The sequence below is a fragment of the Malus domestica genome, chromosome 15, assembly GCF_042453785.1.
Source record: "Malus domestica chromosome 15, GDT2T_hap1".
NCBI lineage: Eukaryota > Viridiplantae > Streptophyta > Magnoliopsida > Rosales > Rosaceae > Malus > Malus domestica.
The window spans coordinates 7650609-7676666 of record NC_091675.1 but is presented as its reverse complement, the minus strand read 5'-3'; the positions used below and the strand labels follow the sequence as shown (position 1 = coordinate 7676666).

At 37.5% G+C, this 26058-nt stretch overlaps 5 protein-coding genes across 10 annotated transcripts; 3 read left to right on the top strand and 2 right to left on the bottom strand.

Moving 5' to 3' along the window:
• The first annotated feature begins 360 nt into the window (after positions 1-360).
• Positions 361-6652, top strand: LOC103456107 (uncharacterized). 4 transcript variants are annotated; one of them, XM_008395744.4, is made up of 13 exons: positions 361-528; positions 870-1027; positions 1111-1223; positions 1646-1804; positions 2138-2359; positions 2538-2615; positions 3090-3559; positions 3663-3773; positions 3852-4339; positions 4895-5063; positions 5697-5936; positions 6027-6161; positions 6277-6652. In XM_008395744.4, the coding sequence occupies exons 3-13, from the start codon at positions 1115-1117 to the stop codon at positions 6406-6408; spliced, it is 2313 nt and encodes a 770-aa protein (XP_008393966.2). In that variant the 5' UTR covers positions 361-528; positions 870-1027; positions 1111-1114; the 3' UTR covers positions 6409-6652. The 4 variants fall into 4 exon arrangements, with proteins under 4 accessions (XP_008393966.2, XP_008393967.2, XP_008393965.2 ...); XM_008395743.4 differs by having other exon boundaries at positions 375-528; positions 848-1027; XM_008395745.4 differs by lacking the exon at positions 2138-2359 and having other exon boundaries at positions 848-1027.
• A 2706-nt stretch (positions 6653-9358) lies between these two features.
• Positions 9359-12689, top strand: LOC103456106 (uncharacterized). Of its 2 annotated transcripts, none has more exons than XM_008395741.4 (4): positions 9359-9616; positions 10738-11782; positions 12139-12175; positions 12383-12689. In XM_008395741.4, the coding sequence occupies exons 2-3, from the start codon at positions 10887-10889 to the stop codon at positions 12173-12175; spliced, it is 933 nt and encodes a 310-aa protein (XP_008393963.2). In that variant the 5' UTR covers positions 9359-9616; positions 10738-10886; the 3' UTR covers positions 12383-12689. The 2 variants fall into 2 exon arrangements, with proteins under 2 accessions (XP_008393963.2, XP_008393964.2); XM_008395742.4 differs by having other exon boundaries at positions 9398-9616; positions 12288-12689.
• Positions 12690-13142: 453 nt separating this feature from the next.
• Positions 13143-15717, bottom strand: LOC103456105 (zinc finger protein 622). Its single transcript, NM_001293952.1, has 5 exons — positions 15496-15717; positions 14297-14860; positions 14029-14198; positions 13674-13892; positions 13143-13541 (listed from the first exon to the last, which is right to left on the bottom strand). The coding sequence occupies exons 1-5, from the start codon at positions 15598-15600 to the stop codon at positions 13382-13384; spliced, it is 1218 nt and encodes a 405-aa protein (NP_001280881.1). The 5' UTR covers positions 15601-15717; the 3' UTR covers positions 13143-13381.
• Positions 15718-16673: 956 nt separating this feature from the next.
• On the bottom strand, positions 16674-17138 carry LOC103400217 (uncharacterized). The gene has a single exon (XM_008338876.2). It carries the CDS (start codon positions 17136-17138, stop codon positions 16674-16676), a length of 465 nt encoding a protein of 154 aa, XP_008337098.2.
• A 1053-nt stretch (positions 17139-18191) lies between these two features.
• On the top strand, positions 18192-26035 carry LOC103456104 (protein KAKU4). Of its 2 annotated transcripts, none has more exons than XM_008395739.4 (13): positions 18192-18784; positions 19173-19240; positions 19831-19946; positions 20445-20530; positions 20636-20754; positions 21138-21320; positions 22554-22773; positions 23408-23457; positions 23631-23661; positions 23798-23876; positions 24459-24544; positions 25163-25262; positions 25341-26035. In XM_008395739.4, exons 1-13 carry the CDS (start codon positions 18517-18519, stop codon positions 25765-25767), a joined length of 1833 nt encoding a protein of 610 aa, XP_008393961.2. In that variant the 5' UTR covers positions 18192-18516; the 3' UTR covers positions 25768-26035. The 2 variants fall into 2 exon arrangements, with proteins under 2 accessions (XP_008393961.2, XP_008393960.2); XM_008395738.4 differs by having other exon boundaries at positions 23631-23673.
• Positions 26036-26058: the final 23 nt, after the last annotated feature.

Here is a 26058-nt window from a genome sequence, read left to right as displayed (position 1 = left end):
TCCTAACAAATCTCTAGTTTAAAAAATAAAAATAACTCATCCCCAATTTCCAAGTTATCTCTTTCTCTCCCTCTCTTTCCTTCTCATTTAAGAAAAAAAAAACAAAATAGGCATATACACAAGAGTGCATTTTTGCTCACCACATTCAAGTGATAGTAATGCTCACTCTTTATTTATCACCGTTAAATGAGTTTTAATTTGAAGCAAAATGTGTGAAGATATGGTAGTTACGTTAAATACATGTAGGTATTATATCCAATTTCAATTTCTTTTCCCCCAAAATTCCGGTTTTGTCAATTTCAACCAACCAAAAGACAAGAAAAAAGTTTTTATTGGAAAGATTTTTATTTATTTTTGGCCGAAAATTTTAGTAGTAGGACTGTAGGAGGTTCAGGAAACCTCTTTCCTTCAGTTTCCTCCCTAAAAGCCAGTCCCAATATCACAGGAAAAGAAGAAGAAGAAGAAAAGGAAAAAAAGTACCATCTTCAGATCTTCTCCCCTTGCTCCTCACTACTCCTGCTGCACCAGGTAAACCCTAATTCTCCCATCCAAGCATTCCAATTGATCCAATTTCAATGGGCGCCACTGCTTCTCTTGGAATTTCTTCATCGGATTTTACTTTGGGGTATAAATTCATCGAATTTTACTGAATTTTCCCCCAAATTTCTCATTCGGCATAAATGCGTAATTAACAAGCTGTTCCAAACTTGTGGTTGCTGAGAAAGCTGTTGATTTGAATTTGCTTTTTTATTTTCTCCCATTTGCTTCAAGTTTTGATTTTTCAGATTTTCTTCTTTTTAGAAAGCAGAGCATTTCAATTTTGTAATAGGCAACTGATTGTTTTCAGGTTTGCGTGTGATTGGGTGCAGCTTCATTCATGTGGCAGAGAGATAGAGCAATTCATTTCGCAGCTGGAATTCAAACTCGTGCGATAGTTTTCGGCATTGAATAAGCATTGTTGTGGATTCGATCAAGGCACGTTTAGTAAATCAACCCGTCTTAAGGGCTGCGGCGGTGTATGCACTGGGTATGTTGCTGATTTTGTTTTGTGGTTACTGACTTTTTATATGTATGTGTATTTGTTTTTAATTGAGCCAGTTCTTTCCATAGGACCATGCCTCGTAAAGTAAACTACGGAATTGATTATGATGACGGGTACGATGCTTATGAAGATCATGATTATGATTATGATGATGATGATGAGTACGGAATAGAAAAGAATGGTTAGTGATCGTTTTACTTGAATTTATTTTCATTCTTCACCCAAAGTTGTCCTTGAATCTGCATGGTAGTTTACAGCTTTGAAGTAATTCTTAGTTTGCATCTTTCCATTTTTGGTAGTGTATATTTGGTTTGATGGATCTATTTTGTTGGTTCACTCTTCAAAAATACACAAAGATTTAATTCACTTTCATCTTGAAATATACTTTTGCAATCTAGAAGTAGAAGATGTTTGTTTGTCCAGTATTTGAGATTTCACATAATGACATACTACCTTGCAATCTGAAAAATGCTAAGTTTGTCAAATGCCAAGTCTCTGTCAAAAAATTCCTTATTTATCTCTTTACCTTGTTCGTCTACTAATTACAGCCATTACATATATACATCTTAACTGTTATATCCGCTGCTGAATGGGTAATTGCAGTAACAGGCAAAGCAGTTGAGTCAAAGCGCGAAACTGAAAGGCCTAAGGTCTGGAGTTGTTCCATTTGCACGTATGATAATGAAGAGAATACGTCTGCATGTGACATTTGTGGGGTTCTTCGCAACCCTTTGTCTAAAAGCAATAGAGATAATAAAACAGGTATTAAGTGTATCCTAAACCTTTGTGAGCTACTCTGTGAGTTTCTTATTTTTTATTTCCTGGGAGTTCTGTGTGGCAAGGACATTCCTTTGCCTAAACCCTCCTCTCATTTTTTTTATGTAAGAAGATTTTGCCTGTATTTGTTGGTTTGGGAAAGGATACCGTGCTTCATCTTATATTATATGACATTGCCCTTTGGGTAGATCTCATCTTTTTTAAGGAACAGTTTGTATGTTAGTCTTTGTTACTCAGATTTCATTTCAATTTAATGCCTTTTAAAAAACAAAATAAAAGTCAAGTTCATTGCCCTTTTTAGAAATCTCTTTCATGCAGTTGAAGGCAGATGCAAAGATTCTGGAGTATCCATAATGGCCAAGTCTATTTTTGCATCATTGCCGCACCAGAAGCCAAAACAGGCTGTACTATTTCATCAGCAGAAAGATGATTCTATGATAGAAGAGGGCAATAACTTCCACAGGCTTGGGGATTTCAAAGGACCTATTCATGAATTCCTTAACACTTTTAATGTTCATAACAAACACCGTATTGATATAGGTCTGCACTCTTTTTCCTAAAGATGATTTAGAGTAGAGTTAGAACATCACCATTTTCACAGTTGAGAGATACTATTTAATCCAAGCATCTACCATCTTTTACTGCTTAAAGAATGTCATTATATATATTTGTGGCATATATGTTCTGAGTTCTAACTTTGCTTGCTTTGATGATACAGCTCCTTTCAAGTTTGATGTTCCATCCCCAGATGACGTGGTTTATAATGGATTGTGGTCCTCCAAAACAGGTTCAAAAGGTATACTTTTCTTATATTATTAAAATTCCAATGTGGGTATTTTTTTGTCACAACTTACAGTCCACACAGAAAGGTTCCCCGTATTATTATATAGTAACCTATGGACTAGAAGAAAGCTATCTTAAAATTTGAGATTTTTTATAACATAATATATGTAATCCAGACTTTCAATATAAGTGATCTAAAAGTCCTTGCCAAAACCTGGACAAAACTTTGCTTTGTTTGAATTTGTTTGGGGGTCTTCAACAATGGGTTTCCTTCAGACTCTTAATTTTTTTTCTTTGGTTGGTTTTGGACTGAGAAGAAGTCTGCTACGGTAACTGACATATAATGCCTTTCTAGTGCACTAAGTGATTAGAAGTATCTATTTTTCAGAAAACAAGCTATATTGGTCAGTTTTCTAAATGTACTTTTATTAGTCTTTTTGTGAGATAAAATTGTTTGATATGATTCTCTAATATGTTTTATTTGCAGCTGGTGTTATTGACTTGAAATCTTCAAAAGCTTCCCCAAATGTTGCGAAGAAGAGTAGTGCAGTTAGTGCACAATCAAGTGCTGAATGGTCAGGTAGTTCATCTACAATGGCACAAAAAAGGGAACAAGGTAGATTAGATAAGGAAATTCAGTTGGAGAATCAGACAGTTAGTTATCACCATGGAAGTAGTGGCGCGATTACTATACAAGAAAATGGTAAATTTTCAGAGAGTTCATCTGCTTCGCAGCCAACAAGCAGACGTGACAGTGGGGTTGAGAGCACTTCTGAAATTAGGGGCAAGTCACAGAGTGTTACCAGTGGCTTGAAAAACATGACTTTGGATGCTCGATCTGGATATTCTAATAGTGTTAGTGTTAGAGAATCTCGTTCACAAGCGGACTATAAACCTGAGAAGTGGATGCTTCCTGACCAAGCTATAGATACACTGACTCAACTGAATCTTGCAATAGTAAGCCCCGCTAGATTATGGTCTTACAATCCAACTCATTGTCTTCCTCCTACTGCCAATTGATAGGAAATGGAGCCAATTTTTGTTTCACTTGTTATTGTAGGTTGGTCATGTTGATTCTGGAAAATCAACACTCTCTGGTAGGTTGCTTCACCTTTTGGGAAGGATATCTCAGAAAGAAATGCACAAATATGAGAAAGAGGCAAACTTGCAGGTAATCTAATTGCAATTTTTTATTTGAGTACTTTTGAAGGTTGAATCTCGTGTTCAAATTGGGTTCATGATTTATCAGGGAAAGGGGTCCTTCGCATATGCTTGGGCATTGGATGAGAGTACCGAAGAAAGGGAAAGAGGAATAACTATGACAGTGGCTGTTGCATACTTTGATTCCAGAAAATATCATGTTGTTGTGCTCGACTCTCCTGGCCATAAAGATTTTGTTCCTAACATGATATCTGGGGCAACACAAGCTGATGCTGCAATACTTCTCATAGATGCCTCTGTTGGTGCATTCGAAGCTGGTATGGATGTTGGCAAGGGACAGACAAGGGAGCATGCACAACTTATTAGAAGTTTTGGTGTTGATCAAATTATAGTTGCTATTAACAAGATGGATATTGTTGAGTACTCCAAGGATCGATTTGATTTGATCAGACAGACACTTGGAACATTTCTCCGTTCCTGTGGTTTCAGAGATTCTTCGGTGTCTTGGATTCCATTGAGTGCCATGGAAAATCAAAATTTGGTAGCAGCTCCTTCTGATGTCCGTTTATCGTCTTGGTGAGTGCACTTGTTTTTCATCACTTTAAAATCACTGCTGATGATGGATAAAAGATGAAATGTTGTCTTTATTCGAAATGTAGGTGCTAACTCATTTTTATTTTACATATTAGAATTAGAACTTTGTGTATTAGCTAAATTCTGGGCTTCATTATGAAGTTTTTGGTCTACTTGTTTCTCTTCATGTTACTCACCCTCCTCCCTCACTCTCCCTTCTCTCACTCTCCTATTCTATCTCAAACTCCGCCTCTCAAAGCAAGCTTTGTTCTGCGTCAAAAAACATTTTCACCCACTAGAAGGATCTTCATCTTTTTATTTATGAAAACTTTTCATATCATTCAGAAGCCACTGTAAGGAGAATAACGGGATAGCAACTTGTTTTATGTGAGGTTCATTTTCAGTAGGGCCCCATGTAATAAAATCAAAAGTTCATGTTGATAGTAGCTCGCCTGAAGAAGTAGACAATCGTGGCATTCTTAATGAAAACTTTGGAGAACTTTTCCTTATTGCTGCTGATATTGTGAGTGAAAATAGTTTGAGGTAACTGAATTGCAGGTACCGTGGACCTTACCTGTTGGATGCAATTGATTCCCTCAAACCTCCTACAAGAGAGTTTTCAAAGCCATTGCTGATGCCTATATGTGATGTCATCAAATCTTCTTCACAAGGACAGGTGTCTGCTTGTGGTAAATTGGAAGCAGGAGCTCTTCGAAGTGGATTCAAGGTATGTTGGTGGATAGTATTAGAAGTTTCCATAAGTAATCTGACTACACATCTGTCATTTCTCATATTAATAGTTCATTGAATCGGTTAAGATCATAGATATTTCCTCTGTTTGAGAATTTTCACACACATGTACAGCTCACATGTATGCATGTGGAAAATTGTCCTTTTATCAGACCGGTCTATGTTGGTATTCTGAAAAGTGACATTGTCATACAACTTTTACGCATGAACACAGTTAAGGAAGGTCTTGATGTAGTTCAAGATTAAGTGATACATTCACGCGATTGGATTGCTTTGGAATTTTTATACATATATACACAGTTTGTAGTTCAAGATTAAGTGATACATTCATGCAATTGGTTGCATTGGAATTTATTGTACTTATATACCACAGTTTGTTGCTCATTGGGTTTGGTGGACATGAGCTATTGAACTGGCTGTCTGTTTCTCTTTTAATGTTACCTGCTGGAGAAAGTTGTCCGTATGATTAGATGACAGGCTCATGCATATTCTAATGCAAGTAATCAATTTAATTAAATTCAAGTACATCTAATATAAGCCAACAGTTCGTTTGCTTTACCACTCCTGTATCTTTCCTTGTACCATAACCATAACCTGGTGAATTGTGTAGGTTCTGGTTATGCCTTCGGGAGAATCAGGGACTGTACGCTTGTTAGAACGTGACTCTCAGGCTTGTGCAATTGCAAGGGCTGGGGACAATGTGGCTGTTACTCTGCAAGGCATTGATGGAGGTCGTGTGATGGCAGGAGGTGTGCTCTGTCACCCTAGTTTTCCGGTTGCAGTTGCAAAACATTTGGAATTGAAGGTGCTTGTTTTGGATGTTACAACCCCAATTTTAATTGGTTCTCAGGTGTGTATTTCATTTGCATGAAAATTTTACTTTTCTTTTTGCGCCACTGTTTTTTGTGGAAATCAAATATAATACGTCTGGAATGAGCAGTTGGAATTCCACATACACCACGCGAAGGAGGCTGCGAGAGTGGTAAAGATTTCATCATTGCTTGATCCAAAGACTGGAAAACTGACAAGAAAGGCTCCTCGCTGTCTTACTGCAAAGCAGAGCGCGGTCGTAGAGGTGAATAAAATCAAAACCATTGCTGCTGTTTCAGTTTACAGTTTACAGGTTAACCTCACGGTACTTTTGGTAGTAACAGTAACATTATTCCGATCCTTTCCTGCCCGTATTTCAGGTCAGTCTTCATGCACCGGTTTGTGTTGAAGAGTTCTCCAACTCCAGAGCCCTTGGGAGGGCCTTTTTAAGGGCGTTAGGAAGCACCATTGCTGTCGGTGTTGTAACCCGGATTATAGAGGAGCAGAAGTAGTTCGCGCACGGTTACGGGGATTAGGTCAGTTTTTGGTAGTGGTGCATAATTTTGGGGTTTGATAGGAATTTCGAGGTTCGGTTGTTGTATGTGCATTCAGCAGTCTCGGCTCATAAACTATATATACACATGCACACACCAAGTGGTTTGTACCTTGTTGAGGACCTATAGGTAATTTGCAATTTTTTTTTGGTTCTTTCAAATAATTACGTGAAATGAAAATTAATCAGGGTTTCGTGTATAATTTTTTTTTTAATTGCGTTTATCCCTGCATCCGACGGCATTTCAAATCCTCCATTCTTACAGTAATTATTCTTAACTGCAGTCGTAGGAGGATTGGTTTCTAGATTTTAGCCTAATTATTGGTCTCCGAATTAGAAGTCCGTGAGTATTGGTTCTTAATCTTGTCACAGCTTGAACTTAGTTAGTTAAAAGAATCATTTCTCCACGTTGTGATAAATTAATTAATAATATCGGCTGACTATCGTTTGCTCCTCGTAAAACATTTTTATTTAATTAATTAATTAATTGATTATATAAATTTTCTCAACTCTTTCGTTTGCACGAGATGAAATCCATGATATTACCGTGGGATCTTCTATGAAATTCTTCTGATGGCATATTAATGAAAAAGAAAATTAAATAATTGAGCAAATAAATATATAAAATCGACTTGGCTTCTTCTTTCACATTCGTTTATTGTAATTAAAATATTAGATATTGGAATCAGCCACTTGCCGTGTTATTTGAATTGTTCTCTAATTAAACAATGGGACTAAAATCATGAAAATCATCATCATTTAACACTTGCACGTCTAATTCCTCCAAACATAACTATTTTTATATTTAAGCACTAAAAACCACCAATGTCACTTTCTTATATGCATATTTTTTTGAGGTTGTTGTGGTTATATGAACAATTCTCACACAATAACTGAACACTAAGAGTTGATATAAGTACACTGTTATTGTGACTGAACTGTAAAAGAGGTTTGTCATATCTGATTCGACAGTATTTATCCGCTTTTAAGACACCACGTATTTTCATACAACATCATGTGAATAAAGTTTACACATGCGTCTCATTGATATACAATATCAAGATTGTGCGCATGTATTGTGAAAGTCATTTTTATGTGTCACATGTTATGCACGTAAATTTTCTCGACCTAAAATTAAAATTTAAAAGTCATATCCTGTATTTTTTTAATTTTTCTTTCGCTATGAGTGATCTGTAAAATTAATAATTATATTTTACATATAAAAATTTTAAATTTTTATAACAGTTAAATCTTGTATAAAACTCGTAGTATTAAATGTTACACGCTGAGAATGTCATTTTAACGTAAATATTTTAGTCCGTGGTTTTACGCCAAAGAAAAGAAGGACAAAAGAGTTGCTTTTGACTTTGGAGAAGGTGCGACTGTGCGAGGAGGCTTGACTATCCAGGCAGGCAAATGCAAATGCAGTACCGCCAACCTGTGGGCACAACCCGTCGCCTCACAAATCACAATTTCACACGCCTACCTTTTGAAAGTCAATCCATTCCTTTCTTTTTTTGTCAACCTCAGTTAATGTTTTTTCTTTTTAAGTATATCGATATAGTTTTACATTAAGAAGATAGATAATTCGACTAAACCATACCCAACGGACAATCTAATTTGGTATTGAAATCATGATTTACGAGATTCGAACTTAAGACCTCTCAGTTCCAAATAAAGAAGAATATCATCACAGATAACTTCAATTCATGTTTGATCAACCATATAAATTTTTTTTTTTTAAATATGATTTTTTAACCTGAAAAAGAAAAAGAAAAACGTTATTAAAACAAATCACATCGTATATTAAATTCACACATACCAAATTGTAATAAAGAATAATAAAAAGAAAAAAAAATAAAATAAATGCAAAACTGATTATAAATATGTCTCAGCCCAAAATAAAACTATCTTTTACTTAGTCGTCGACAAAACTGATTATAAATATGTCTCAGCCCAAAATAAAACTGATTATAAATCGTAATAAAGAATAATAAAAAGAAAAAAAATTTAAAATAAAACTATTTTTATTTTTTTTTAAATATGATATTTTAACTTGAAAAAGAAAAAGAAAAACGTTATTAAAACAAATCACATCGGATATTGTAATAAAGAATAATAAAAAGAAAAAAAAATTAAAATACATGCAAAACCGATTATAAATATCACCACACTGTAGTACTACATGTTAACTCCTTCTGCTCTCTTCATTCCCTTTCTCTTCGTGTCTCTTCTCATAATAAAAAAAATATATATAAACCACCATACTATGCAGGTGTCGGCGTCGACATATCCATATTAAACTACTGTGAAATTTTAGTAACAAATTGTCCATAATTTTGCTGAATTAAGTAAAACTCTCCATGTAGTCCACTCCACTCCCCACATCACAAAGTGTGAATGCTAATGGATTCTGTCACTCTCACATGAGCTTTGGTCAAAGCAAAAGGGCATAACAGTCATTTACTCGAAAAATCGATGTGTAACTTTACCTTGTATATATAAATATTTATGATATACGTAAGCGTTTTCTTGATCATCTGATTAATTAAAAATGTGTGGTCACTCATTGTTAAATTGATATCAAAAGTGGAGTGAACGTGCTTTGAATGTTTACATCTTACCCCTTAACAAATTTTAAAATGGATGATCATGAATTTTTTTAATTACCAAGTGATCAAAAGAACGGAACTCGGTATATATATCGGAAAATTTGTAGTTGCGACGGAAATACGGATGGTACAACACGTTTTTTTATGCAAGTGGTGAAAATTTTTAATTTTTAAGTTATTAACCTTTAACACACATAACCTATTATTTATATAGGGATACATGATGTACCACTTCGTGTGATGGGAATATTGAAAAATCTCATATATCCATCTTTTGGAAAAGAAGAAAACGGAGAAAAAAAATAGAAAAGAGAGAGAGAGAGACCCTACCAACCTGCTCCTCCCAAAGCTGACCTCTCCCAATCACACACAGAACATAAACAAAAGAGAGACCAAGAAATGATGCTCTCTTTACTCTCATAGAACTTTAAACAAAGACCAAAAAAATAAAATAAAATCTCTCTCGTTCCTGAGGCCCTCTGTATCCTCCTCTTTGGTCTCAATCTCCACTTTGGGTTTTCCCCCATATTTCAATCGAAGATTCTTATATATTAGGTGAGACCCAGGTTCCCAATTCTCTCTCTGTTTTCTGGGTTTTTTTTTGCCCTTTCTGATTGATACTTTGGTTGTGAATTTGGGTTGATTTTATTGGTTTTTGTTGATTTTACTGGATATCCATTAGAGTAAAGTTTTCATCTTTTAACTTTTCACCACTGATTTCTCAGTTGACTGATTAACCCATGTTTTGGTTTGATCAGTTTTTGTGATTACTAACCGGTTCTAATTCATATTTTGTCAGAACAACTGTGATTCTTTGTTGTTTATGCTGGATGTTAATCAATTTGTTTAATTTGAATGATTTTGGGCTGATTAATTTATTTTTAATATCCATGCAGCTTAATCGATGTTTTCTAATTCGATATAGTTACTTGGGTTTGCTTGTTCTAATGTGTCAAGATATTTGGTTGTTGAATTTGATTGGATGATATATTATTGATTAAGTAGGTTTAAGGAATCGCTTGTGGAAATTGATTTTCTGTAATGGCTGTTTGCTTCTGTTGACTTTCTTAAGGGTTGAACTAATCAACGTTCAACCTGGAGAATTTGACAAGCAGACAGCGTAACCTATTAAAACCAAATCAGAAGAAGGAAACAAACGAATTGAGATTATATATATTGTGTTCTATGTTGTTTGGTTACTGTGCTTAGCTAAATCCATACGGTTGACCTGGTTCCTTTCGATTCAAAGGATACTGAACATACTTTACTTTCCTTAGTGACCTTGCTGCGCATTTGGATCATAAATTTTTTGGTAATATGCTAATTTAACAGAAAGTTTTTTTGATGGGTTGTACTGGTTTCAGTATATTTTTTTGAAAACTGGTCTTACTTGGCTCATTACAACTGATCCTTGTTAGAGTAATGTCTACAAACTCATCCTTCTCATAACTCGCGTGCGTGGTCCCTCTTTCTCAATATATATCATTTATATGGTTCCTCTAATGTGCTTTAATAGCCATAGTCATCGGAAATTTTGTTTTTAATTCTAGGTTATTGAAGTTTTTTTTTCTTTTTCCAAAGAGTGTAGAATATGGTGAGCAATTTTGCATTTCTTCATCTTCCTAGCTTTGCCGTACTCTATTCATTCATACTTACCGTGATCCTTTACTGTGCAGAGCCTCATGTAGGATGCTATCATATTGGATCAGTGGCTTTTAACCTGGGAGATTGGTTAGTCTATGCTCAGAGTTTCCATTGTTTAAGTGGTGCTTCTGATCCGGCGCATGCCATGTGCTTGTGTTAATTCTAAGCAATATCCCCCGTCATGGCCTTTGAAGCTAATCAAAGAGGGCTTCAACCCTGTTTAATCAATATGGATGATATTGAGTTAAATATAAACTGGGAAGACGTGAATTGTCCTATATGTTTGGACTTTCCTCACAACAGTGTACTACTTCAGTGCTCATCTTATGAGAAAGGGTGCCGTCCTTTTGTTTGTGACACAGACCACTTACACTCCAATTGTTTAGACCGCTTCAAAAGTGCATATGGTATGTCATCTCCTTCAAAACCAGTTGTGAATCCTGCGGAAAATACTGAGCCAAAGGCATCAGAAGATGATTGCAAGCCTACTTGTCCTTTGTGTAGGGGGGAAGTTACTGGGTGGGTTGTTGTTGACAAGGCTCGTGTACAACTCGATGTGAAGAAGCGTTGTTGTGAGGAGCATCGCTGTACATTTATGGGTTCGTATTTGGAATTACAAAAACATGCTCAGCTGGAGCACCCTCATTCTCGTCCTTCAAAGATTGATCCTGCTCGGCAGCTTGATTGGGAAAATTTCCAGCAGTCCTCCGAGATCATAGATGTTTTGAGCACTATACATTCAGAAGTCCCTCGCGGGGTGGTTTTAGGAGACTATGTGATTGAATATGGTGATGATGAGACTGGGGATGAGTTTGAGGACTTCCATGGGGATGAACGCAACTGGTGGACCTCCTGCATCTTATATCAGGTTTTCGATAACTTAAGGAATTCTAGAAACAGAAGAAGGTCAAGAGTTGGTGACACAAGAAGAGGAAGTCGCCGAGCAAGCTATGATAATTCAAATTCTGATGAAGGTTCTGTGACATCTGTTGAATTCCCAGAGTATAGGGCAGATGAGATGGATGATGAGTTTATGAGTACAACTGGCCCCTCCAGAGGTGGCTCTAGTTATCGCAGGTCTGTAATGTTTCTTTAAAATGAAATTTGTAACTTATCATGTTATGCTATGTATCGCCGAGCAATCATCGTTCTTGCATGGATAGTTAAAGTCATGACTATTACACTACGGCGAGAAATCTAATCCACCATCTTTTCTGATATGCCCTTATACAAATGCACCATTTGATTCATTTCCTTGTTGGACTGATTGTGCCAATAGGAATCTCTTTAAGTGCAGCTTGGAGAGCTCAGTACCGGCACATGTGCATACTGCTGAGCTTTACGGCTCTTGTTTAACTTCCGTAAAAGATTGTAGAATTCATTTATTTCTTGGCTTTACCTAACAGTTATGCATATTTCTCTTTTATTTGCAGTTCCCGTAGACGTCGTTCTCGCTTCTATGACAATTAGGTATGCTTACACATTCGTTCACTCTCTAGTTTTCACAGAATAGAAAGTTGTTTCACAAACTAATCTGGGCCTTAATATCTAAAAGACCGACTCATTTTCTGTGTGGCGTTAGGTTTCGTCGCCCTCAAGCTCTCGTCTTTCGTATAATAAACCCATCTTACAGCACATCTATCAATTTCATACGACGTGTATTGTATCTTCTGGCAGGGCGTAACTAGAATAGAACAAGTGAAGGAAGGAAGGAAGGAAAGAACGAGATCCATCGGAAGACACAGGAAGTGGATTGGCACTGGGATGGGATGCTGGGATGCTTGCTGTGGCTCTCATCTCTTGAGTGGTTTTACATGTAAAAGATAACCTACATCTGGATTGTACATTCTTTCTTGCCTAGGTGGACGAGGACATGATTATTATTTTTCCCTCTATGTTCCTTGTTTGCAATCTTGATCAATTTCTCACTAATGATGTTTTTGGACAGTAATTTAGTATGTAATTACTTTTTGTTTTTCGGCAACTTGGTGCAAAGGCACAACGTACTTATCAAACAAGGACACTGTTTGACTCCTTACATGCATACATATGAAGAACTGCTTTGTCTGCAAAGAAATGAAACACTCGTAGAATTTTGGTTTCAAACCACAGCTCGAGATAAATGTAATCCAGTAAAAGATTCATAAGCGGTTGTTAATGGAGTTGAAGCTACCAAATTTTGAGGAGTCGGTATCAATTTATGCTTAATTTACGAGTCATTTTTCAAATGATTCTTATCGTCGCGGTAGCCATTCCAAATTTTATTCCGATCAAAACAGGAGGTTCCCTAATCGGAGATCTCTGGATCACTGGCCGTTCGCCTCCGAAAGCAGGCGAAGAGAGTCGATATTTGAGTCACATCTTCGAATTCGAGGTGTGGCCTTATCTCATCTCTCAAATTAGACATTGAAATTCTACTTCACATGACATTTAAAAGAAATGAATACTGCAAAGGGAAGCAGCAGGAGGACTTGCATTAAAATACGCATATCCATTTTTCACGCCATAATATTTTGCATAACATTGCTAATTGGTAAAATTGTAGTTCATGCAAACAAAATATTGCCACCTGCTAGCTATGAATACTCAAACGAATACCCAAGATACTACTTCATCAAAAACTTCTGGCTCACATATCGATACCCGTTCAACCCCAGAGATACGAGGTGTTGAGGACTAATATGTGCAGTTCTTGGGTAGGTTCCGGATGACATTGCTTTTCATTCCCATCTTACTGCGCATTGCCTCCACTCCCGATCTCCTCATTTCCTTCAGTACCTTCATCCTGACCATTCGTTCTTTTGACTGCACTGTTGCCAACCCCATGCTCCTGTACCTGAAAATAAGAAAACAATTCTGCTGTCAAATGATTTGTTTTCTTTGTATATTGTTTATGCTGAATACAGGGGAAGCATCAATCGACTCAATCCAAATTCTTTTTTAAAAACTACAGACAAGACCCACAAACCTTGAGGCTAATGCAGCTGTAATAGCGGCACCATTCGCAGGTGATGGGCGCAGTTTTTGGCGATAATAGCGCAAGTACTCCCGGGAACCAAGTGTTTTGGATGATATACCATCATCGGATCTTCTAGTAATGATGAGCTCAGAGCCACCACTCCCAAGTTCTACACTGTTGGCCATATCACCGGATACAACCAGTTGTTTGCCAGCCTCATCCACATAACTGAAAACCGAGAGAAGAGCAGTTCAGCTAAGATATTCCAACATGTATAGAAGCAAAGTAATACCTAGAACACATTAACGTGACCAAATAGCCATAAACAGAATTAAATAAACGCAACGTATGGGAAGGACAAAACCTGCTGCTGTAATCATAGAACTCTTCCAACTCAGCTTCTTCTTCATCGTCGTCATCGCCATAATGTACCTTGCAGTGGCTTTTGGCCACCATATGCTTCCTAACCGCTTCCAAACTGTTGAAAGGATGGCGCCTATCATTGCAGTACAGACACATGAAATCCCTTTTAACCTGAAAAGTAAGACAGGAACAGCCAACGAATTACTAAAGAGAAATCCAAAACAGGAAAAAGTTTATCCAGGAAAGGAACGTAGAACATGTTTCGGTACCTTAAGACCAAGATAAGTAAGGAGGCCTTTTGGATCCTTTAGATACTCAATATCAGGAATGAAGAATCCATGGTGTTTGTGCATGTGAACCATGCAGCTCTCTAGGGTATCGTGCTCTAGATCACACATAAAGCAACAAGTTGGATCCAACTCCTCAAAGTCATCATCTTCATCCATATCCTCTTCTGATGCATGCTCATCCACATTCATATCAGTCAAAGATTTTGCCAAATCTTCATCAGGATCAACCTCCACCCACTCATCTTCACTTTCTTCAGTTTCCTCATCATTTGCCTCTCTTTTCGGGGGAGCTTTGTTAACAACACGAGGCGGAAGCGGCCTAATTATTGCCTTCTCTTCTTGTTCACTGGCCCCTTGGGAGGCCCGCAGAATGTGACTTCGTGACTTGAGATGCTCAGCATGAGCCTTAGAACTTCTATACCCTTTGCCACAAAGACCACAACTGTAGAGCATCGGGGTTTCACTCAAACTGTTTTTCTCCTGAGCAAGTGCAGCTTGTCTCGCTATAAATAACGCTTCTGTCACTCCAGGAACCCCAGCTATCTGATTGTTTTCAAGAAAATTTCATAACATATTAAAGCTCATCAAAACATGTCCGTCATTGAATAGGCCGGTAAACCACAAAGCAAGAATAACACATCACAACATATCAAGCGAAAACATTTCGCCAACTGAGTAGTACCAAAACAACATAATGCATAATCAATCAAAATTTAACTCAATAAAAACTCAAAATACAAGCATATTGCTACAAACTTAGTGGCAAGAATTGAGACCAAGGAACGACTAATTACGCAGAATCTATCATCCTATATGAACATGATAATAACTAAACGGAAATAGTGAATTTAAATACATATTCAGCTCAGTTTCATCAGAAATGCATACATACACTATTAACTGCTCATAAAACAACATATTACAACATCAGCAGGTCTAGAATTCAATCAGCAATCAAAATTTTCAAACATCTGTTTGGAATCAAAGATACGAACAAACAAACACGAACTTTATATTGTTCCAGAAGATTGGAATTCGTTTCCTCAATCCAGCATTTGGGAATTTCCTATCCTTCGGATTTCCCATCTCAAAATGGCAATAAATCGAATAAAAAACATCAAAAGCAAAGCAAAACCCTAGAAATTAAGCTGTAAGGAGAGAAGAAAAAGAGAGGGGACCTTGCGCTTGAGATTGTAGCGGTGCCATTCTGACTTGTAATGGAGCTTCTGCTCTGAGTCGTCCAGAAACTCCTTGTTGCAAGAGTTGCATGTTAGCCCTGACATTCTCTCTCTCTCTCTCTCTCTCTCTGTGGTTTGGGATACGACGGAGGAGGAAGGAGGCGGCGGGTGGGTTTTATGGGATCAAAGAAAAACGTGCGACGGCTCGCAGTTGGTGAAAATTGAAACGGTGTATGAAAGAGAAGAGTGTCGTCCACCAGCCACCAGGTGTTTGATTGCGCAAGCTTCAGCTTCAGGGAAGGCGTATCCCAAATTCAACCCCCATGGGCCTGAGTTTTGGCCCATTAGTCATATTTGGGCTCACGTGTTTGAGGCCCAATATCATGAAAGCGTTAAATGTTTGCTCTCGTGATTTTTCTAGTGATGGAAATAAAACATTTGAACTTGAGATATTTTTTTCAATGTAAAAAGGGAATACATGTGTAGCTGTTGGAGGGAGGAATTGAGATTTTTCCTACTCCAAAACATTTTTCATTACTTGTATTTAATTGGCAAAGCTGTCCTCAAACCATCTAGTAGTAGTGACATGAACACTTCTACTACCTCCTTGATAGCGGGAGGAGGCGTTTCATTTTGGTATCGGAAACTCATTCTAATGTACGAAATATGTATGGATAGATCCTCACAACATTGACTTGCACCTGAGTTTCGTATAACATTAAGCACAATCTCAAACAGTCTTATTTTATAGAATATTGTTCCAACACTTTGGACGTTTGAATCATGGAATGTCTAGAGCATGACTGGATTTGTATGTCACACTCACAAGAAAGATACCCAAACTCTTTTTCAACCATCATTAAAATAAAATGGTCGTCTCAAAAAAGTGAAACAAAATGTTTATAAATTTCAAGTTGGAATCATTCCCGACTTAATGAAATAAACAGATACACTTTTTCGACCAATTATCTTAATCTACATATATCATATGCCAATTTAACTCAAAATCCAAAATGATACCCGAATTTAGATTTATTGTTCTTTTAAAATTCTTCAATAATCTAAAAAAAATTCACAATTACAAATCACTGACAGACCAATTTGCAAAACAGTCCTCACCAACATGTCATAACCACACGAAAACGACATTAGAGTCCCAAGAACGACGACATTCATCATCACGAATCTATCCGAGAAGCACTCCTCCAAAATCCGGCACCGTGAAACCGGTCCCATATCTCCTTCTCCAACAACTCAGCGGCTTCAGATTCATCCTCGCTCCCCTTCCCGTCGTCGACGTCGCCGTCGCCGTCGCTGTAACTGCTCGCTTTCCTGAAGAAGTCGTCGTCGTCGCTATAAAGCCCGCCGCCGGCGAGCCCATTGGGCCTGGGCTGCAACAGTGCCTTCCTGTGGGCCGCCAAGCACTGCCGCTTATTCTTCCTGTGGGCCAAGGCCTTCATGCAAATCCCTTTCGGGACCTTGTACACAGTCAGTATCAGCAAATTCATCACGCTGCACGGGCAGCAGCAGCACACCGCCGCACACTCAGCCGCGGCGCCGCCTGCCACCTCGCCGACCCTGCGTCTCTCGCGAGGCGGAGGCCGGGTTAGCGGTGGCGATTGAAGCAAAGCATCCCGCGTCATCCCCGAGTCGAATCGAAGAGGATATTCTAGATTGATCGGGAATTGAAATTGTTGGAAGAAGGGGTCAATGGAGATGTGGAGGCGATTGGGAATTTTGCGGATTCGTTGTGTTTCAGGGGGAAAGATAAATTTCCCCAGAAAGCTAGAGAATCCAAAACCCAAAATTCAGAGAGAGAGAGGGGACGACAAATGCGAATGGATGGAGAGAGAGACAGAGAGGGAGACAGCGAAACGGACGGGAGACAGATCAGGAGAAGAGAGCGAAACGGACGGGATCCAGGGAGCGAATCTTTAGGCAAAATCGTAATTTTCTTTAAGAATCACTGGTATAACTTTTATTTTTAATTTAATTTTTTCACCCTTTTATTGGTGAAAAAAATGTTACTTTTTTAATTTATTTTTTTATCACACAAAAAAACGATAGACTCTCACCACAAAAACATACAGTGTTCATACATACAAAATAGGTAAGCATATACTAATATGGTCTTAGTCAAAGTGTTAGGCTGTTTTTATAAAAAAAAGTTAAAGTGCTAGACTAATATACTTTTTTTTTACACTTAAGTTTGAATTTTAATAAATAGATAAAAAAGACTGATATGGTTGATATATTATATTAGACTATAGTACTTATAGTACATATTATAATTTGAGTTAATTAATAAACACATCTCTTTCCAAAATCGAAGAACAACACTCAGGTACACCTCCTTATCCACTTCAATTATGATTAATAAATCTTGACCATATACATGCCATATCAAGTATTGAGGTATCCTCCTTCCTATCCACCTCAATTGTTATTATATGCAAATGATGTTTTACCACAATAATAGAAAGTAGTGTATTGGTGCTAAAAGATACGTCTTTTATTATTCAAATACCAGTCTCCTCTAATAACTAAAAACTAAAAACTAGAGGTTTTGTATTCGAAACTCGCTGCTGGTGTGGAAGCTAGATTTGTGGTCAGTGAAAAACTGAAATGCCCATCCCCGGAAAGGAATGGACCGAAAAGAATTGATAACTATAATTTACCACCAATTATCCTTTTAAAAAAAAATAATAATAATAACTAACTAATCCACTAATACTATCACCTTGCTAAAAAGACAAATCATTTATTTGAGACATATGAGTACAACAACAATTAACTCAAGTAAAGGGTTCAAAATTGAAAATCCAAAAGAATAAAAAATAGTAGGTCCGAATAAAAAATAGTAATAACGGTGACAAACCTCCACGAATAGAATTTTCTGAAGAGACAGATTTTGCCAAAAGCGCACTCAAACTCCCAACTCCCATTTTTAACCTCCACAACGGACTTCTATCTACTTTCCATTCCCTCCCTTTTTGCCTCCACGCACATGAGAGAGCGACCATGGCCACCATCGCCACCGCTACCACTTCCAGATCTCGCCGAGCCCTAGTCTCCCGATCTGGCGGGAAAATTGTCCGTCCTCGACGGTCCGCCGGTGCCAGGACTCCCTACGACCGCCCTAGGTTGGTCAATCCCGCACCACCCGAAAACCCTAATTGGTTCTCCAGGCTCATCTACTCGCCTACTCGTAAGATTGCCAGCGGTGCCGGGAAGATTATTTCCTCCGTCTTTGGTCCTGACTCTTCCTCATCTTCTTCTTCCTCTTCAGGTAATCTAATTTTGCATTTGTATGTGTTTACAGTGATTGCATGAAGCTTAATTTGTCTATGTTCTGGTAATTTCAGAGTAGGAATGCCTGAAATCGATAGTGTACTCAGTTCCGATAGTTACAATGTGGCATGTGTAGGTGTATTAGGTTTTGGTGCTAAGAAAATTAGAGATTGTTTACCGCTCCAATTGTGTGCTACATGCTTCGAATTTTGGAGATCATTAAAATACAGTGGCAATTTTTTTTTTCGAATTACCCAAGTTTTTGCAGATTTCGGTTTATTTTATATATGAAGTGTATGGAAGTTTTGTGCTTTAATGAAGAAAATAGAATGCTCGACTGTTGGTTTTCGTGGCCTTTTACTAGAGTTCTTGTCTATTTTTTTCAGAGGATGGGGCTGATGATGATGATGATGATGAAGATATCTCGACTCAGGAAGATGATGGATTGAATAAGGTAATAGTTCTACGTGTTGTATTGTTCTGTTGTGTTGAAGGCATCATTATGCTTATAATTGTGCTATTCTTTTCAGCACTTGAAAGAACTTGTACAGTTGTACTAGATGTTTTAAACAGTAATTTCATGCCCATTGATAAATGCACGAATTTAGGAAGCATGAGCGTACTTTCACTCGTGTAGTGGGTTCTAGCAGACTAGATCATGAATTATGGTTCAAAACAGAGGTTGTAGAAAATTGGTTTAGAATTTGTATACTCGGGGTGCAAAAGTTTAGGGTTGTGGGGCTGATAAAGAATATAAAGGTGGTTGTGGTAATTTCTTATAGCAGTGCAGGCGGAACTTTAAGGATGCTTCCAATAGGTTAATTAAAGTTATGGAAAAGATTGTGGTAAGCGATTTAGTTGAGTAAGAAAAGGATATGATAATGATATGGGCCTACCAAGAATTTTGAGAGGGATAAATTTCAGGGCTGTCCTGGGACTCTGAACTGTAACAAAGTGCCTGTAGTTAAAACCACTTTTTCTTAGATTTGGGAGTTTCATTTTGTTGTATTAGACATGCAATGCTGATTTTTGTTGTTGAATTAGAGGAATGGGACATCAGAAGAGATCAAGTTCCTTGGGAAGGATCCCCCATCAACACTAGGGAAGAGCGACAACAAGCATGTAATTGAACAACTGCTTATCAAGGAGACCTTCTCGAGGTAATGCTGCAGCTCCTTGCTATTCAAGATGAAAGATTATACTTTTATATTTCACATTTGGATTTTCTTGGTTATTGCTCGCTTCATTCTTCTTCCACTTCTTATATTAGACTTGTAATGTTTGTTAGACATTTGTTTGTGTCTTTAGAATATCCTAATTTATTTCCTGCATTGAGCTCTATAAGTTCTTATTCTACTTCAATGAATCTCAGGTTATTGAACCTTGATTTCTAGAATATTTTCTTAAGGATTTATGCTTAGCTGTGTTTGTTCACACTTTAAGTTTAGGACTTGCATTGAGTCATTGATGATTGACCTTGTCATCAATTTAAGCACCTTACCATGAGTATAATGTTTGTATGATTTATGTACTGTTTTGGTTTGAAATCTGTGTACAAGAGAGGTTTCCATAAAATGTTGTGTATCATGCAACCTTTCTGCTGATTATTCTTTATCCTTATTAATCAGTTATTTGACTTCAACGTTGCCTTTGACCAGGGAAGAATGTGATAGATTAATAAAGATTATTAAATCAAGAGTTGTAGGTTTTACAAATGCTGAAGATGCAGAGAATACAAGACCAGGTGAGACACCTAACAAAACAGTTGCCAGTGAAAGTGGTTACGGTTACAGGTCTAGAAATTTTACCAATTTTCGACATTTGAATTTTGGTGTTAATTGCATTGCAGATGTAGAGTCTCCTGTTATGGAGGCAAAAAAATGGTTGAGTGAGAAGAGATTGGGATCAACTTCAAAGCCAGTTTTGGATCATGGAACCCACACCTTGAGCTCTCTCATGTTTCCTCAAGTTAGTGCTCTTTCCTCTGGTATTAAATCATGGCTATCAGTGCTCCTTCCTCCTGGTATTATATCATGGGTGTCATGTGCTCTCTGTCTCTTCCTCATGTCTGGCATTTTGTCTTTGGGATGAAATCTTCTATAAGTTGTCATTTTATATCAAATAAGAAATTGTAAGCTTTCTAATCTTTTGATGAAAGAAAACTACACTGAAGATATATGATATACCTTCTCCTTGAGCTTATGCTAGCAATTTGTTGAGACACCAAAGTCTGATGTATTACAATTTAGTACTTTCAGTGTACCTACTTTTCAGTATACCAGTATGTTTTCTAAGAAAGAAAAGGAGAATACTACCTTGTTCACATTTTCAATTTGTTTCTGTTGGTGCAGGGTGGTGAAGACGAAGGTGGTTCACCAGTGGATGTGGCCAAAGTGTATATGCGGGCACGTCCTTCATGGGCATCTCCTTCTATTAAGCATGGAGAACTGAGATCTCCGTCATCAATAGGGATGCAACATTTCGACGAAGAAACCCCATATTCAACTGGTGGCAATTCTGCGCCTACATCCAAGGTACCATTTGGAAATTTTCTCGGCATATCTTTTTTGCTTTTGGGTTTGTGACAGGTAGGATTTAGATTATAGACTCGAACATTATTGAAAAGGTTAAAATAACTTGTTTTGTAATCAAGGATAGTTTGTAAAGTTGTAAAATGCAGGAAACCCTTGAAAAAGTTAGTGATTTAATATTTTGGCAAACAAGCCAAACATTAACCTAGAAAGATGGAGTAGAGTGGGTATCCACGTGTCAAGACAACTTGTTGGGTCCAATGACGGCATTGTCACTCACATCTGGGAACATGTTGAAGCATGACAGAATTTTTTGTCATTTATTTTTTTAAGAAACTACAGAATTTTACTAAAACAATAGAAGGAATTACAACAAGTGGATAAGAAATCTGCCAACTAGAAAAACTAGCCAAGACCTTTCAAGTAGGACCACTTTACTACTAAGTTACTAACTAAGCTGAACCAAATTCATTTTACGGCTGCTAACACATCCATCACTATATAAGAAAGAGAATAATCCCTTAAGTCATTTGAAACTGATGCCCGGTATCTAACTCTACCCCATAGTTCCTCTACTTCCACTCCCTTATAATCCTTAAAAAATCTTCTATTACTCTCCAACCAAATGTTCCAAAAAACTGCCAACGCCAAACAGCTCCACAAAGCTTTAGCTGTCTTCCCTTTTCCTAAAGCCTCAAACTTGGTGTTTAGAAGCTCAAAACATCCCTTTGGAATAACCCTCTTGCTCTAACTTCCTTGAACAATTTCCACCACAGCTGTATCGAGTGAGAACATTGGAGAAAAACATGATTAACACTCTTCTCCTCTGATTTAACAAACTGCACCGCTGAGGAGAAATGCAAATGAAATGCCTTCGCTTTTGAACTTGACCACAGGTGTTGACCTTCCCAATAGCCACTAACCACGCAAGCACTTTGACTTTTGGAGGAGCTTTTGATTTCCAAATCTGAGTAGGGTGGAAAATGTTGAACAGTTCCATGTTGCACAATAGGGAGCCATAGGATTTGCATGTGAACGATCCTGACCCGTAAATGTGTAGTGGCCATTTATTAAGAAAAATGCAACTTAATAAGTAAAACCTTGGACGTTGATGTTGAACCTCACATGTTTCTTTCTTTCTTTCTTTCTGTTATCTGTGTTTTAAGTGAGTGAAACAGAAATTAGGGAATGCCTCTGGTTATTGATATGATTGTGCTAATTGATTTTAATGCACAGCTGAAAAGGGACGCCCCTGCTACTGGGTCCTGGAATATTCAGGAGGAAATACGAAGAGTGCGATCTAAGGCAACTGAAGAATTGTTGAGGTCCCTACCTTCTACCAGAATTGATTGGTCTGCATCTGCTTTAGAAAAAAGAAGTGTCTTGGGCTCTTTGCCAGGTGGCCAACGAGAAGATGATGTGGGAGATAAACTTCACAATTGTAAATATGCCATAGGTTTGAATTTGAACTTGTCCTTAGGAATAACTGTGTCCAATGGCTCTGACGGTATCTTTTCTTACTGGCATGAAGTAAATTTGTTGGTTTAGTCCAATAATCTTGTCCTCAGTAGATGAATAAATTGCATCATTCTATAGTTTATGGGAGCCCTTATTGGCTTTCCAAAATAGTCTTCACACTCCTCCCTTATATGTTCTTTAATTATTTTAATCTCAAAATTTATTGATACAATTATTAGTAACACTTCTATGAAACTGATATTATCAAGAAAGGAGAAAAATTGTGGAGAACAGTTGTGCAAAATGAATATTTTGGAGTGCCAATAACACTCTCCTGTAACTTTTCGAATACAAGGAAATTAACATATAGGAATCTAACATGTGGGACCTCTGTTTCATTTTTTGGCAAAGACACAATAGGGTTTCTCATTCTCTTAGGTCAACCAGTAAAAAAGTTGTCTTAACAATTTCCAAATACACTTTAACCAAAATGAGTTTAGAGAAAAATGAACAAAAAAGTAGTGCAAGGTGACCATTTTGGAGAGCCAATAACATCCCCTTTAATTTTTAGAGTACAAGGAAATTAAAATATTGGAAATCTAACATGCAGAACTCATCTTCTGCTCTTTCAGTTTCAGAGAAGACACAGTATGGATTGCAGAAAGAAGATTTGCCACTTCTGGTAATTATCAGTTCTGAAGAAATTCACCAGAACTGTTTATGCATATATATCATTTTGTTGCAATTTGACTACTAACATATGGTTTGTTTAATTTTCTTTAAGCTCAATTTAAGTCTGATAAAGATTGAGCTAGTAGATATCTTTTTATAACCTTTTCTTTTCTTTTTGTGAAGGATTCAGATGCCGCTTCTATGGATGGCAAGGGTGATGCTTCTTGTAATTTTCACTTTATCTTTCTCCAATGGATAGCGATCATGCTTATTGTGCATATTACTGCATATATATGGGTATATTATACCATCTAATTCATCTTTTACTCACTAAGTTATCTATCGAATAGGTAATCAGAATGCCTTAGAGGAGATGTTTAGCTCTGGACAACGACTCGAGGCATCTGAATATATCAAGACCGCTCCAAGGTTAGCTCCTTCACACAATTGTAGCTTAATTAGCCAAATAAAACTTCCGTCAACTAATTCTTATAGCTTCTTCACAAATCATTTAATGCATACAAAAATCGTTATTAGAATACAGGTTCCATTTGAAACAGCAAGTTTATGATTCTTTAAACATCAGTTTGTAGTTAACCTAAAGTTGTTGGTTATGCATGTCAACTTGTAGTTTGATTAAGGGTGTCATCTGAACAAAACATGATAAGACATGTCAATACTTATCGGGTAATGTCTACTCTGTCTCCAAATAACACGGCTTATGTGTTTGAGGAGCAGTTCTAAATAAAACTTAAAAATGGGTAAGTAATAGTTGATATTTCATTTTCTAGCGTCCACATATTTTTGTAGTAACTCAGTAACTACTATTGTTGAGCATGTCTGATACAAGGGCCAAGCTGTGCCTAACTCCCATTCTGTACTGTGACTAGTTTGGGTTGGTGATTTTGATCTTTCCCTCGGGCCCCCTCCTCTTTTATTTTGCCTTTTTGTACCCGATAAGGTCGATAGTTGTTTTGGCTTATAATATTCAAATCCACTTATCCATCACAGTGATGCTGGTGGTGGTGATTTTGATGGACATAAGGACACAAGTGGGTCTGAACAACAAAATCCAGTGGTCGGAGGAACCATACAAGGTGAACTTTTTCGACCCTGTAGTTGTTTGGGTTATATAAGCACTAAGCAGACACATTTGTGTTGTTATTGTACAGGTTATATGTTTCATGTTGCACTGGCCATTTGGGCATTCACATGTATTGTATTAATATGTATATGCTGCAAAGGAATTTTGTTTGTCTGGCTAAATAACTAGTGCGAACTGTGTATTTACTGTTCGGTGGTATATCATTGCTAAATATGTGCTTTAAAATCAGAATGTAAACACTTTATTCAGCTAGGACTTATTCAAAAGACTTGATACTATGGGAGGACAAGTTAAACTCACGTGTTCTTCATTTCCAATGGAATAATATGAGCTATTACCTAAAACTATTTTACTTGACGTGCCATGCATGATATTCTCACCATTTTGTGTCAGCAAGTAATATAATTCCAGATTGTCATTGTTTTATTTGGATGGAGGTCTATGTATGTTGCTTGGGTGACGTAGTTCTATTTTGTACTGAATAATTTATCCTGTCTGAAAGTTGGCATTCATAAATCTTTGAACTTCGGTTGTTAAATAGTAGTTGATATTTGACTAGGCATTTGGTTGTGCATCAGGCGTTCGTATTTATATTCAATTTACTTTTCAGTTCCAGATTCAAAATTACACGATGCAACATGCTCGATGACAGAAGTGACTGCATCAAGAAGTGCTTATACTGCAAATGGTTTCCCTTCTTCAGTAGCTGGGTAAGCGGTCGCTGACGTCATTGTTTTGGTGCTGCATTATCTGCATAATCTTATTGCATTGGCTTTTCCTTGTTTCAGTTTGTCTGCACAGTTGAATACAGCAGAAAACGCCATGCTCAACGGGGAAAGTAATCCAGTCAGCCCAAGTCATGAGATCGCTGCTACAGATCTCACTTTAGATGACATCCGTGAGTTTTTGAATGAACCTACCGTCGAGGTCACCAACAAAAACGAAAATGATATTGGTGGCACAATGGAAAACGATGGCGCGTATTTGAATGAAGCTACTGTTGAGGTCCACGAACTGATTGAAACTTATATCGATGTCACAAAGGACAATGATTTTGTTGCCAGTGGCTCCCAAAACAGCTATAGCATGCCCGATGACTTATCACAGGAGCTGACCCAGCCAAGCCCGGTAGCCAAGACTGACACTGTTGTGGAGAAGCAGAAGGGAAGAAGACTGTCCAGAAACAACAGGAGAGGCCGGTCGCGGGGCAAATAACACTGAATCGTACCTTACAGTGTAATTTATTTCGTACTAACCCATGTAATTTGGCAAGTGTTTTTTGTTTTGTTTGGGTTCCAGGTCAACAGGGTAGGAATCACGCCACGGGTTTTAGCCCACGTTTGGCTTGACTTAAGAGTAGTGTTCCTAGTTGATTGTAAGTGTGAAAACCACCTGTTTGAGTAGTGTTCCTAATTTTCTCATGTCTGCTGAACCTTGCAATTGTAATGATTTTCCTGTTTATGAACTGACTAATTCGAGCTTATCGTTGGATCTCGGTTGGATCTC

Excerpts from the sequence above, each read along its gene's own strand:
- LOC103456104 (XM_008395738.4), top strand. The coding sequence starts at position 18,517 with ATGGCCACCATCGCCACCGCTACCACTTCCAGATCTCGCCGAGCCCTA. Across the intron at positions 18,785-19,172 it reads ATCTTCTTCTTCCTCTTCAG|AGGATGGGGCTGATGATGAT; the intron begins GTAATCTAATTT and ends TATTTTTTTCAG. Across the intron at positions 25,263-25,340 it reads TTCCCTTCTTCAGTAGCTGG|TTTGTCTGCACAGTTGAATA; the intron begins GTAAGCGGTCGC and ends TCCTTGTTTCAG.
- LOC103456106 (XM_008395741.4), top strand. The coding sequence starts at position 10,887 with ATGGCCTTTGAAGCTAATCAAAGAGGGCTTCAACCCTGTTTAATCAAT. Across the intron at positions 11,783-12,138 it reads GGTGGCTCTAGTTATCGCAG|TTCCCGTAGACGTCGTTCTC; the intron begins GTCTGTAATGTT and ends TTTTATTTGCAG.
- LOC103456105 (NM_001293952.1), bottom strand. The coding sequence starts at position 15,600 with ATGTCAGGGCTAACATGCAACTCTTGCAACAAGGAGTTTCTGGACGAC. Across the intron at positions 14,861-15,495 it reads GCTACAATCTCAAGCGCAAG|ATAGCTGGGGTTCCTGGAGT; the intron begins GTCCCCTCTCTT and ends GAAAACAATCAG. Across the intron at positions 13,542-13,673 it reads ACAGCTGCATTAGCCTCAAG|GTACAGGAGCATGGGGTTGG; the intron begins GTTTGTGGGTCT and ends TCTTATTTTCAG.
- LOC103400217 (XM_008338876.2), bottom strand. The coding sequence starts at position 17,138 with ATGACGCGGGATGCTTTGCTTCAATCGCCACCGCTAACCCGGCCTCCG.
- LOC103456107 (XM_008395744.4), top strand. The coding sequence starts at position 1,115 with ATGCCTCGTAAAGTAAACTACGGAATTGATTATGATGACGGGTACGAT. Across the intron at positions 1,805-2,137 it reads CAATAGAGATAATAAAACAG|TTGAAGGCAGATGCAAAGAT; the intron begins GTATTAAGTGTA and ends TCTTTCATGCAG. Across the intron at positions 6,162-6,276 it reads AGCAGAGCGCGGTCGTAGAG|GTCAGTCTTCATGCACCGGT; the intron begins GTGAATAAAATC and ends CCCGTATTTCAG.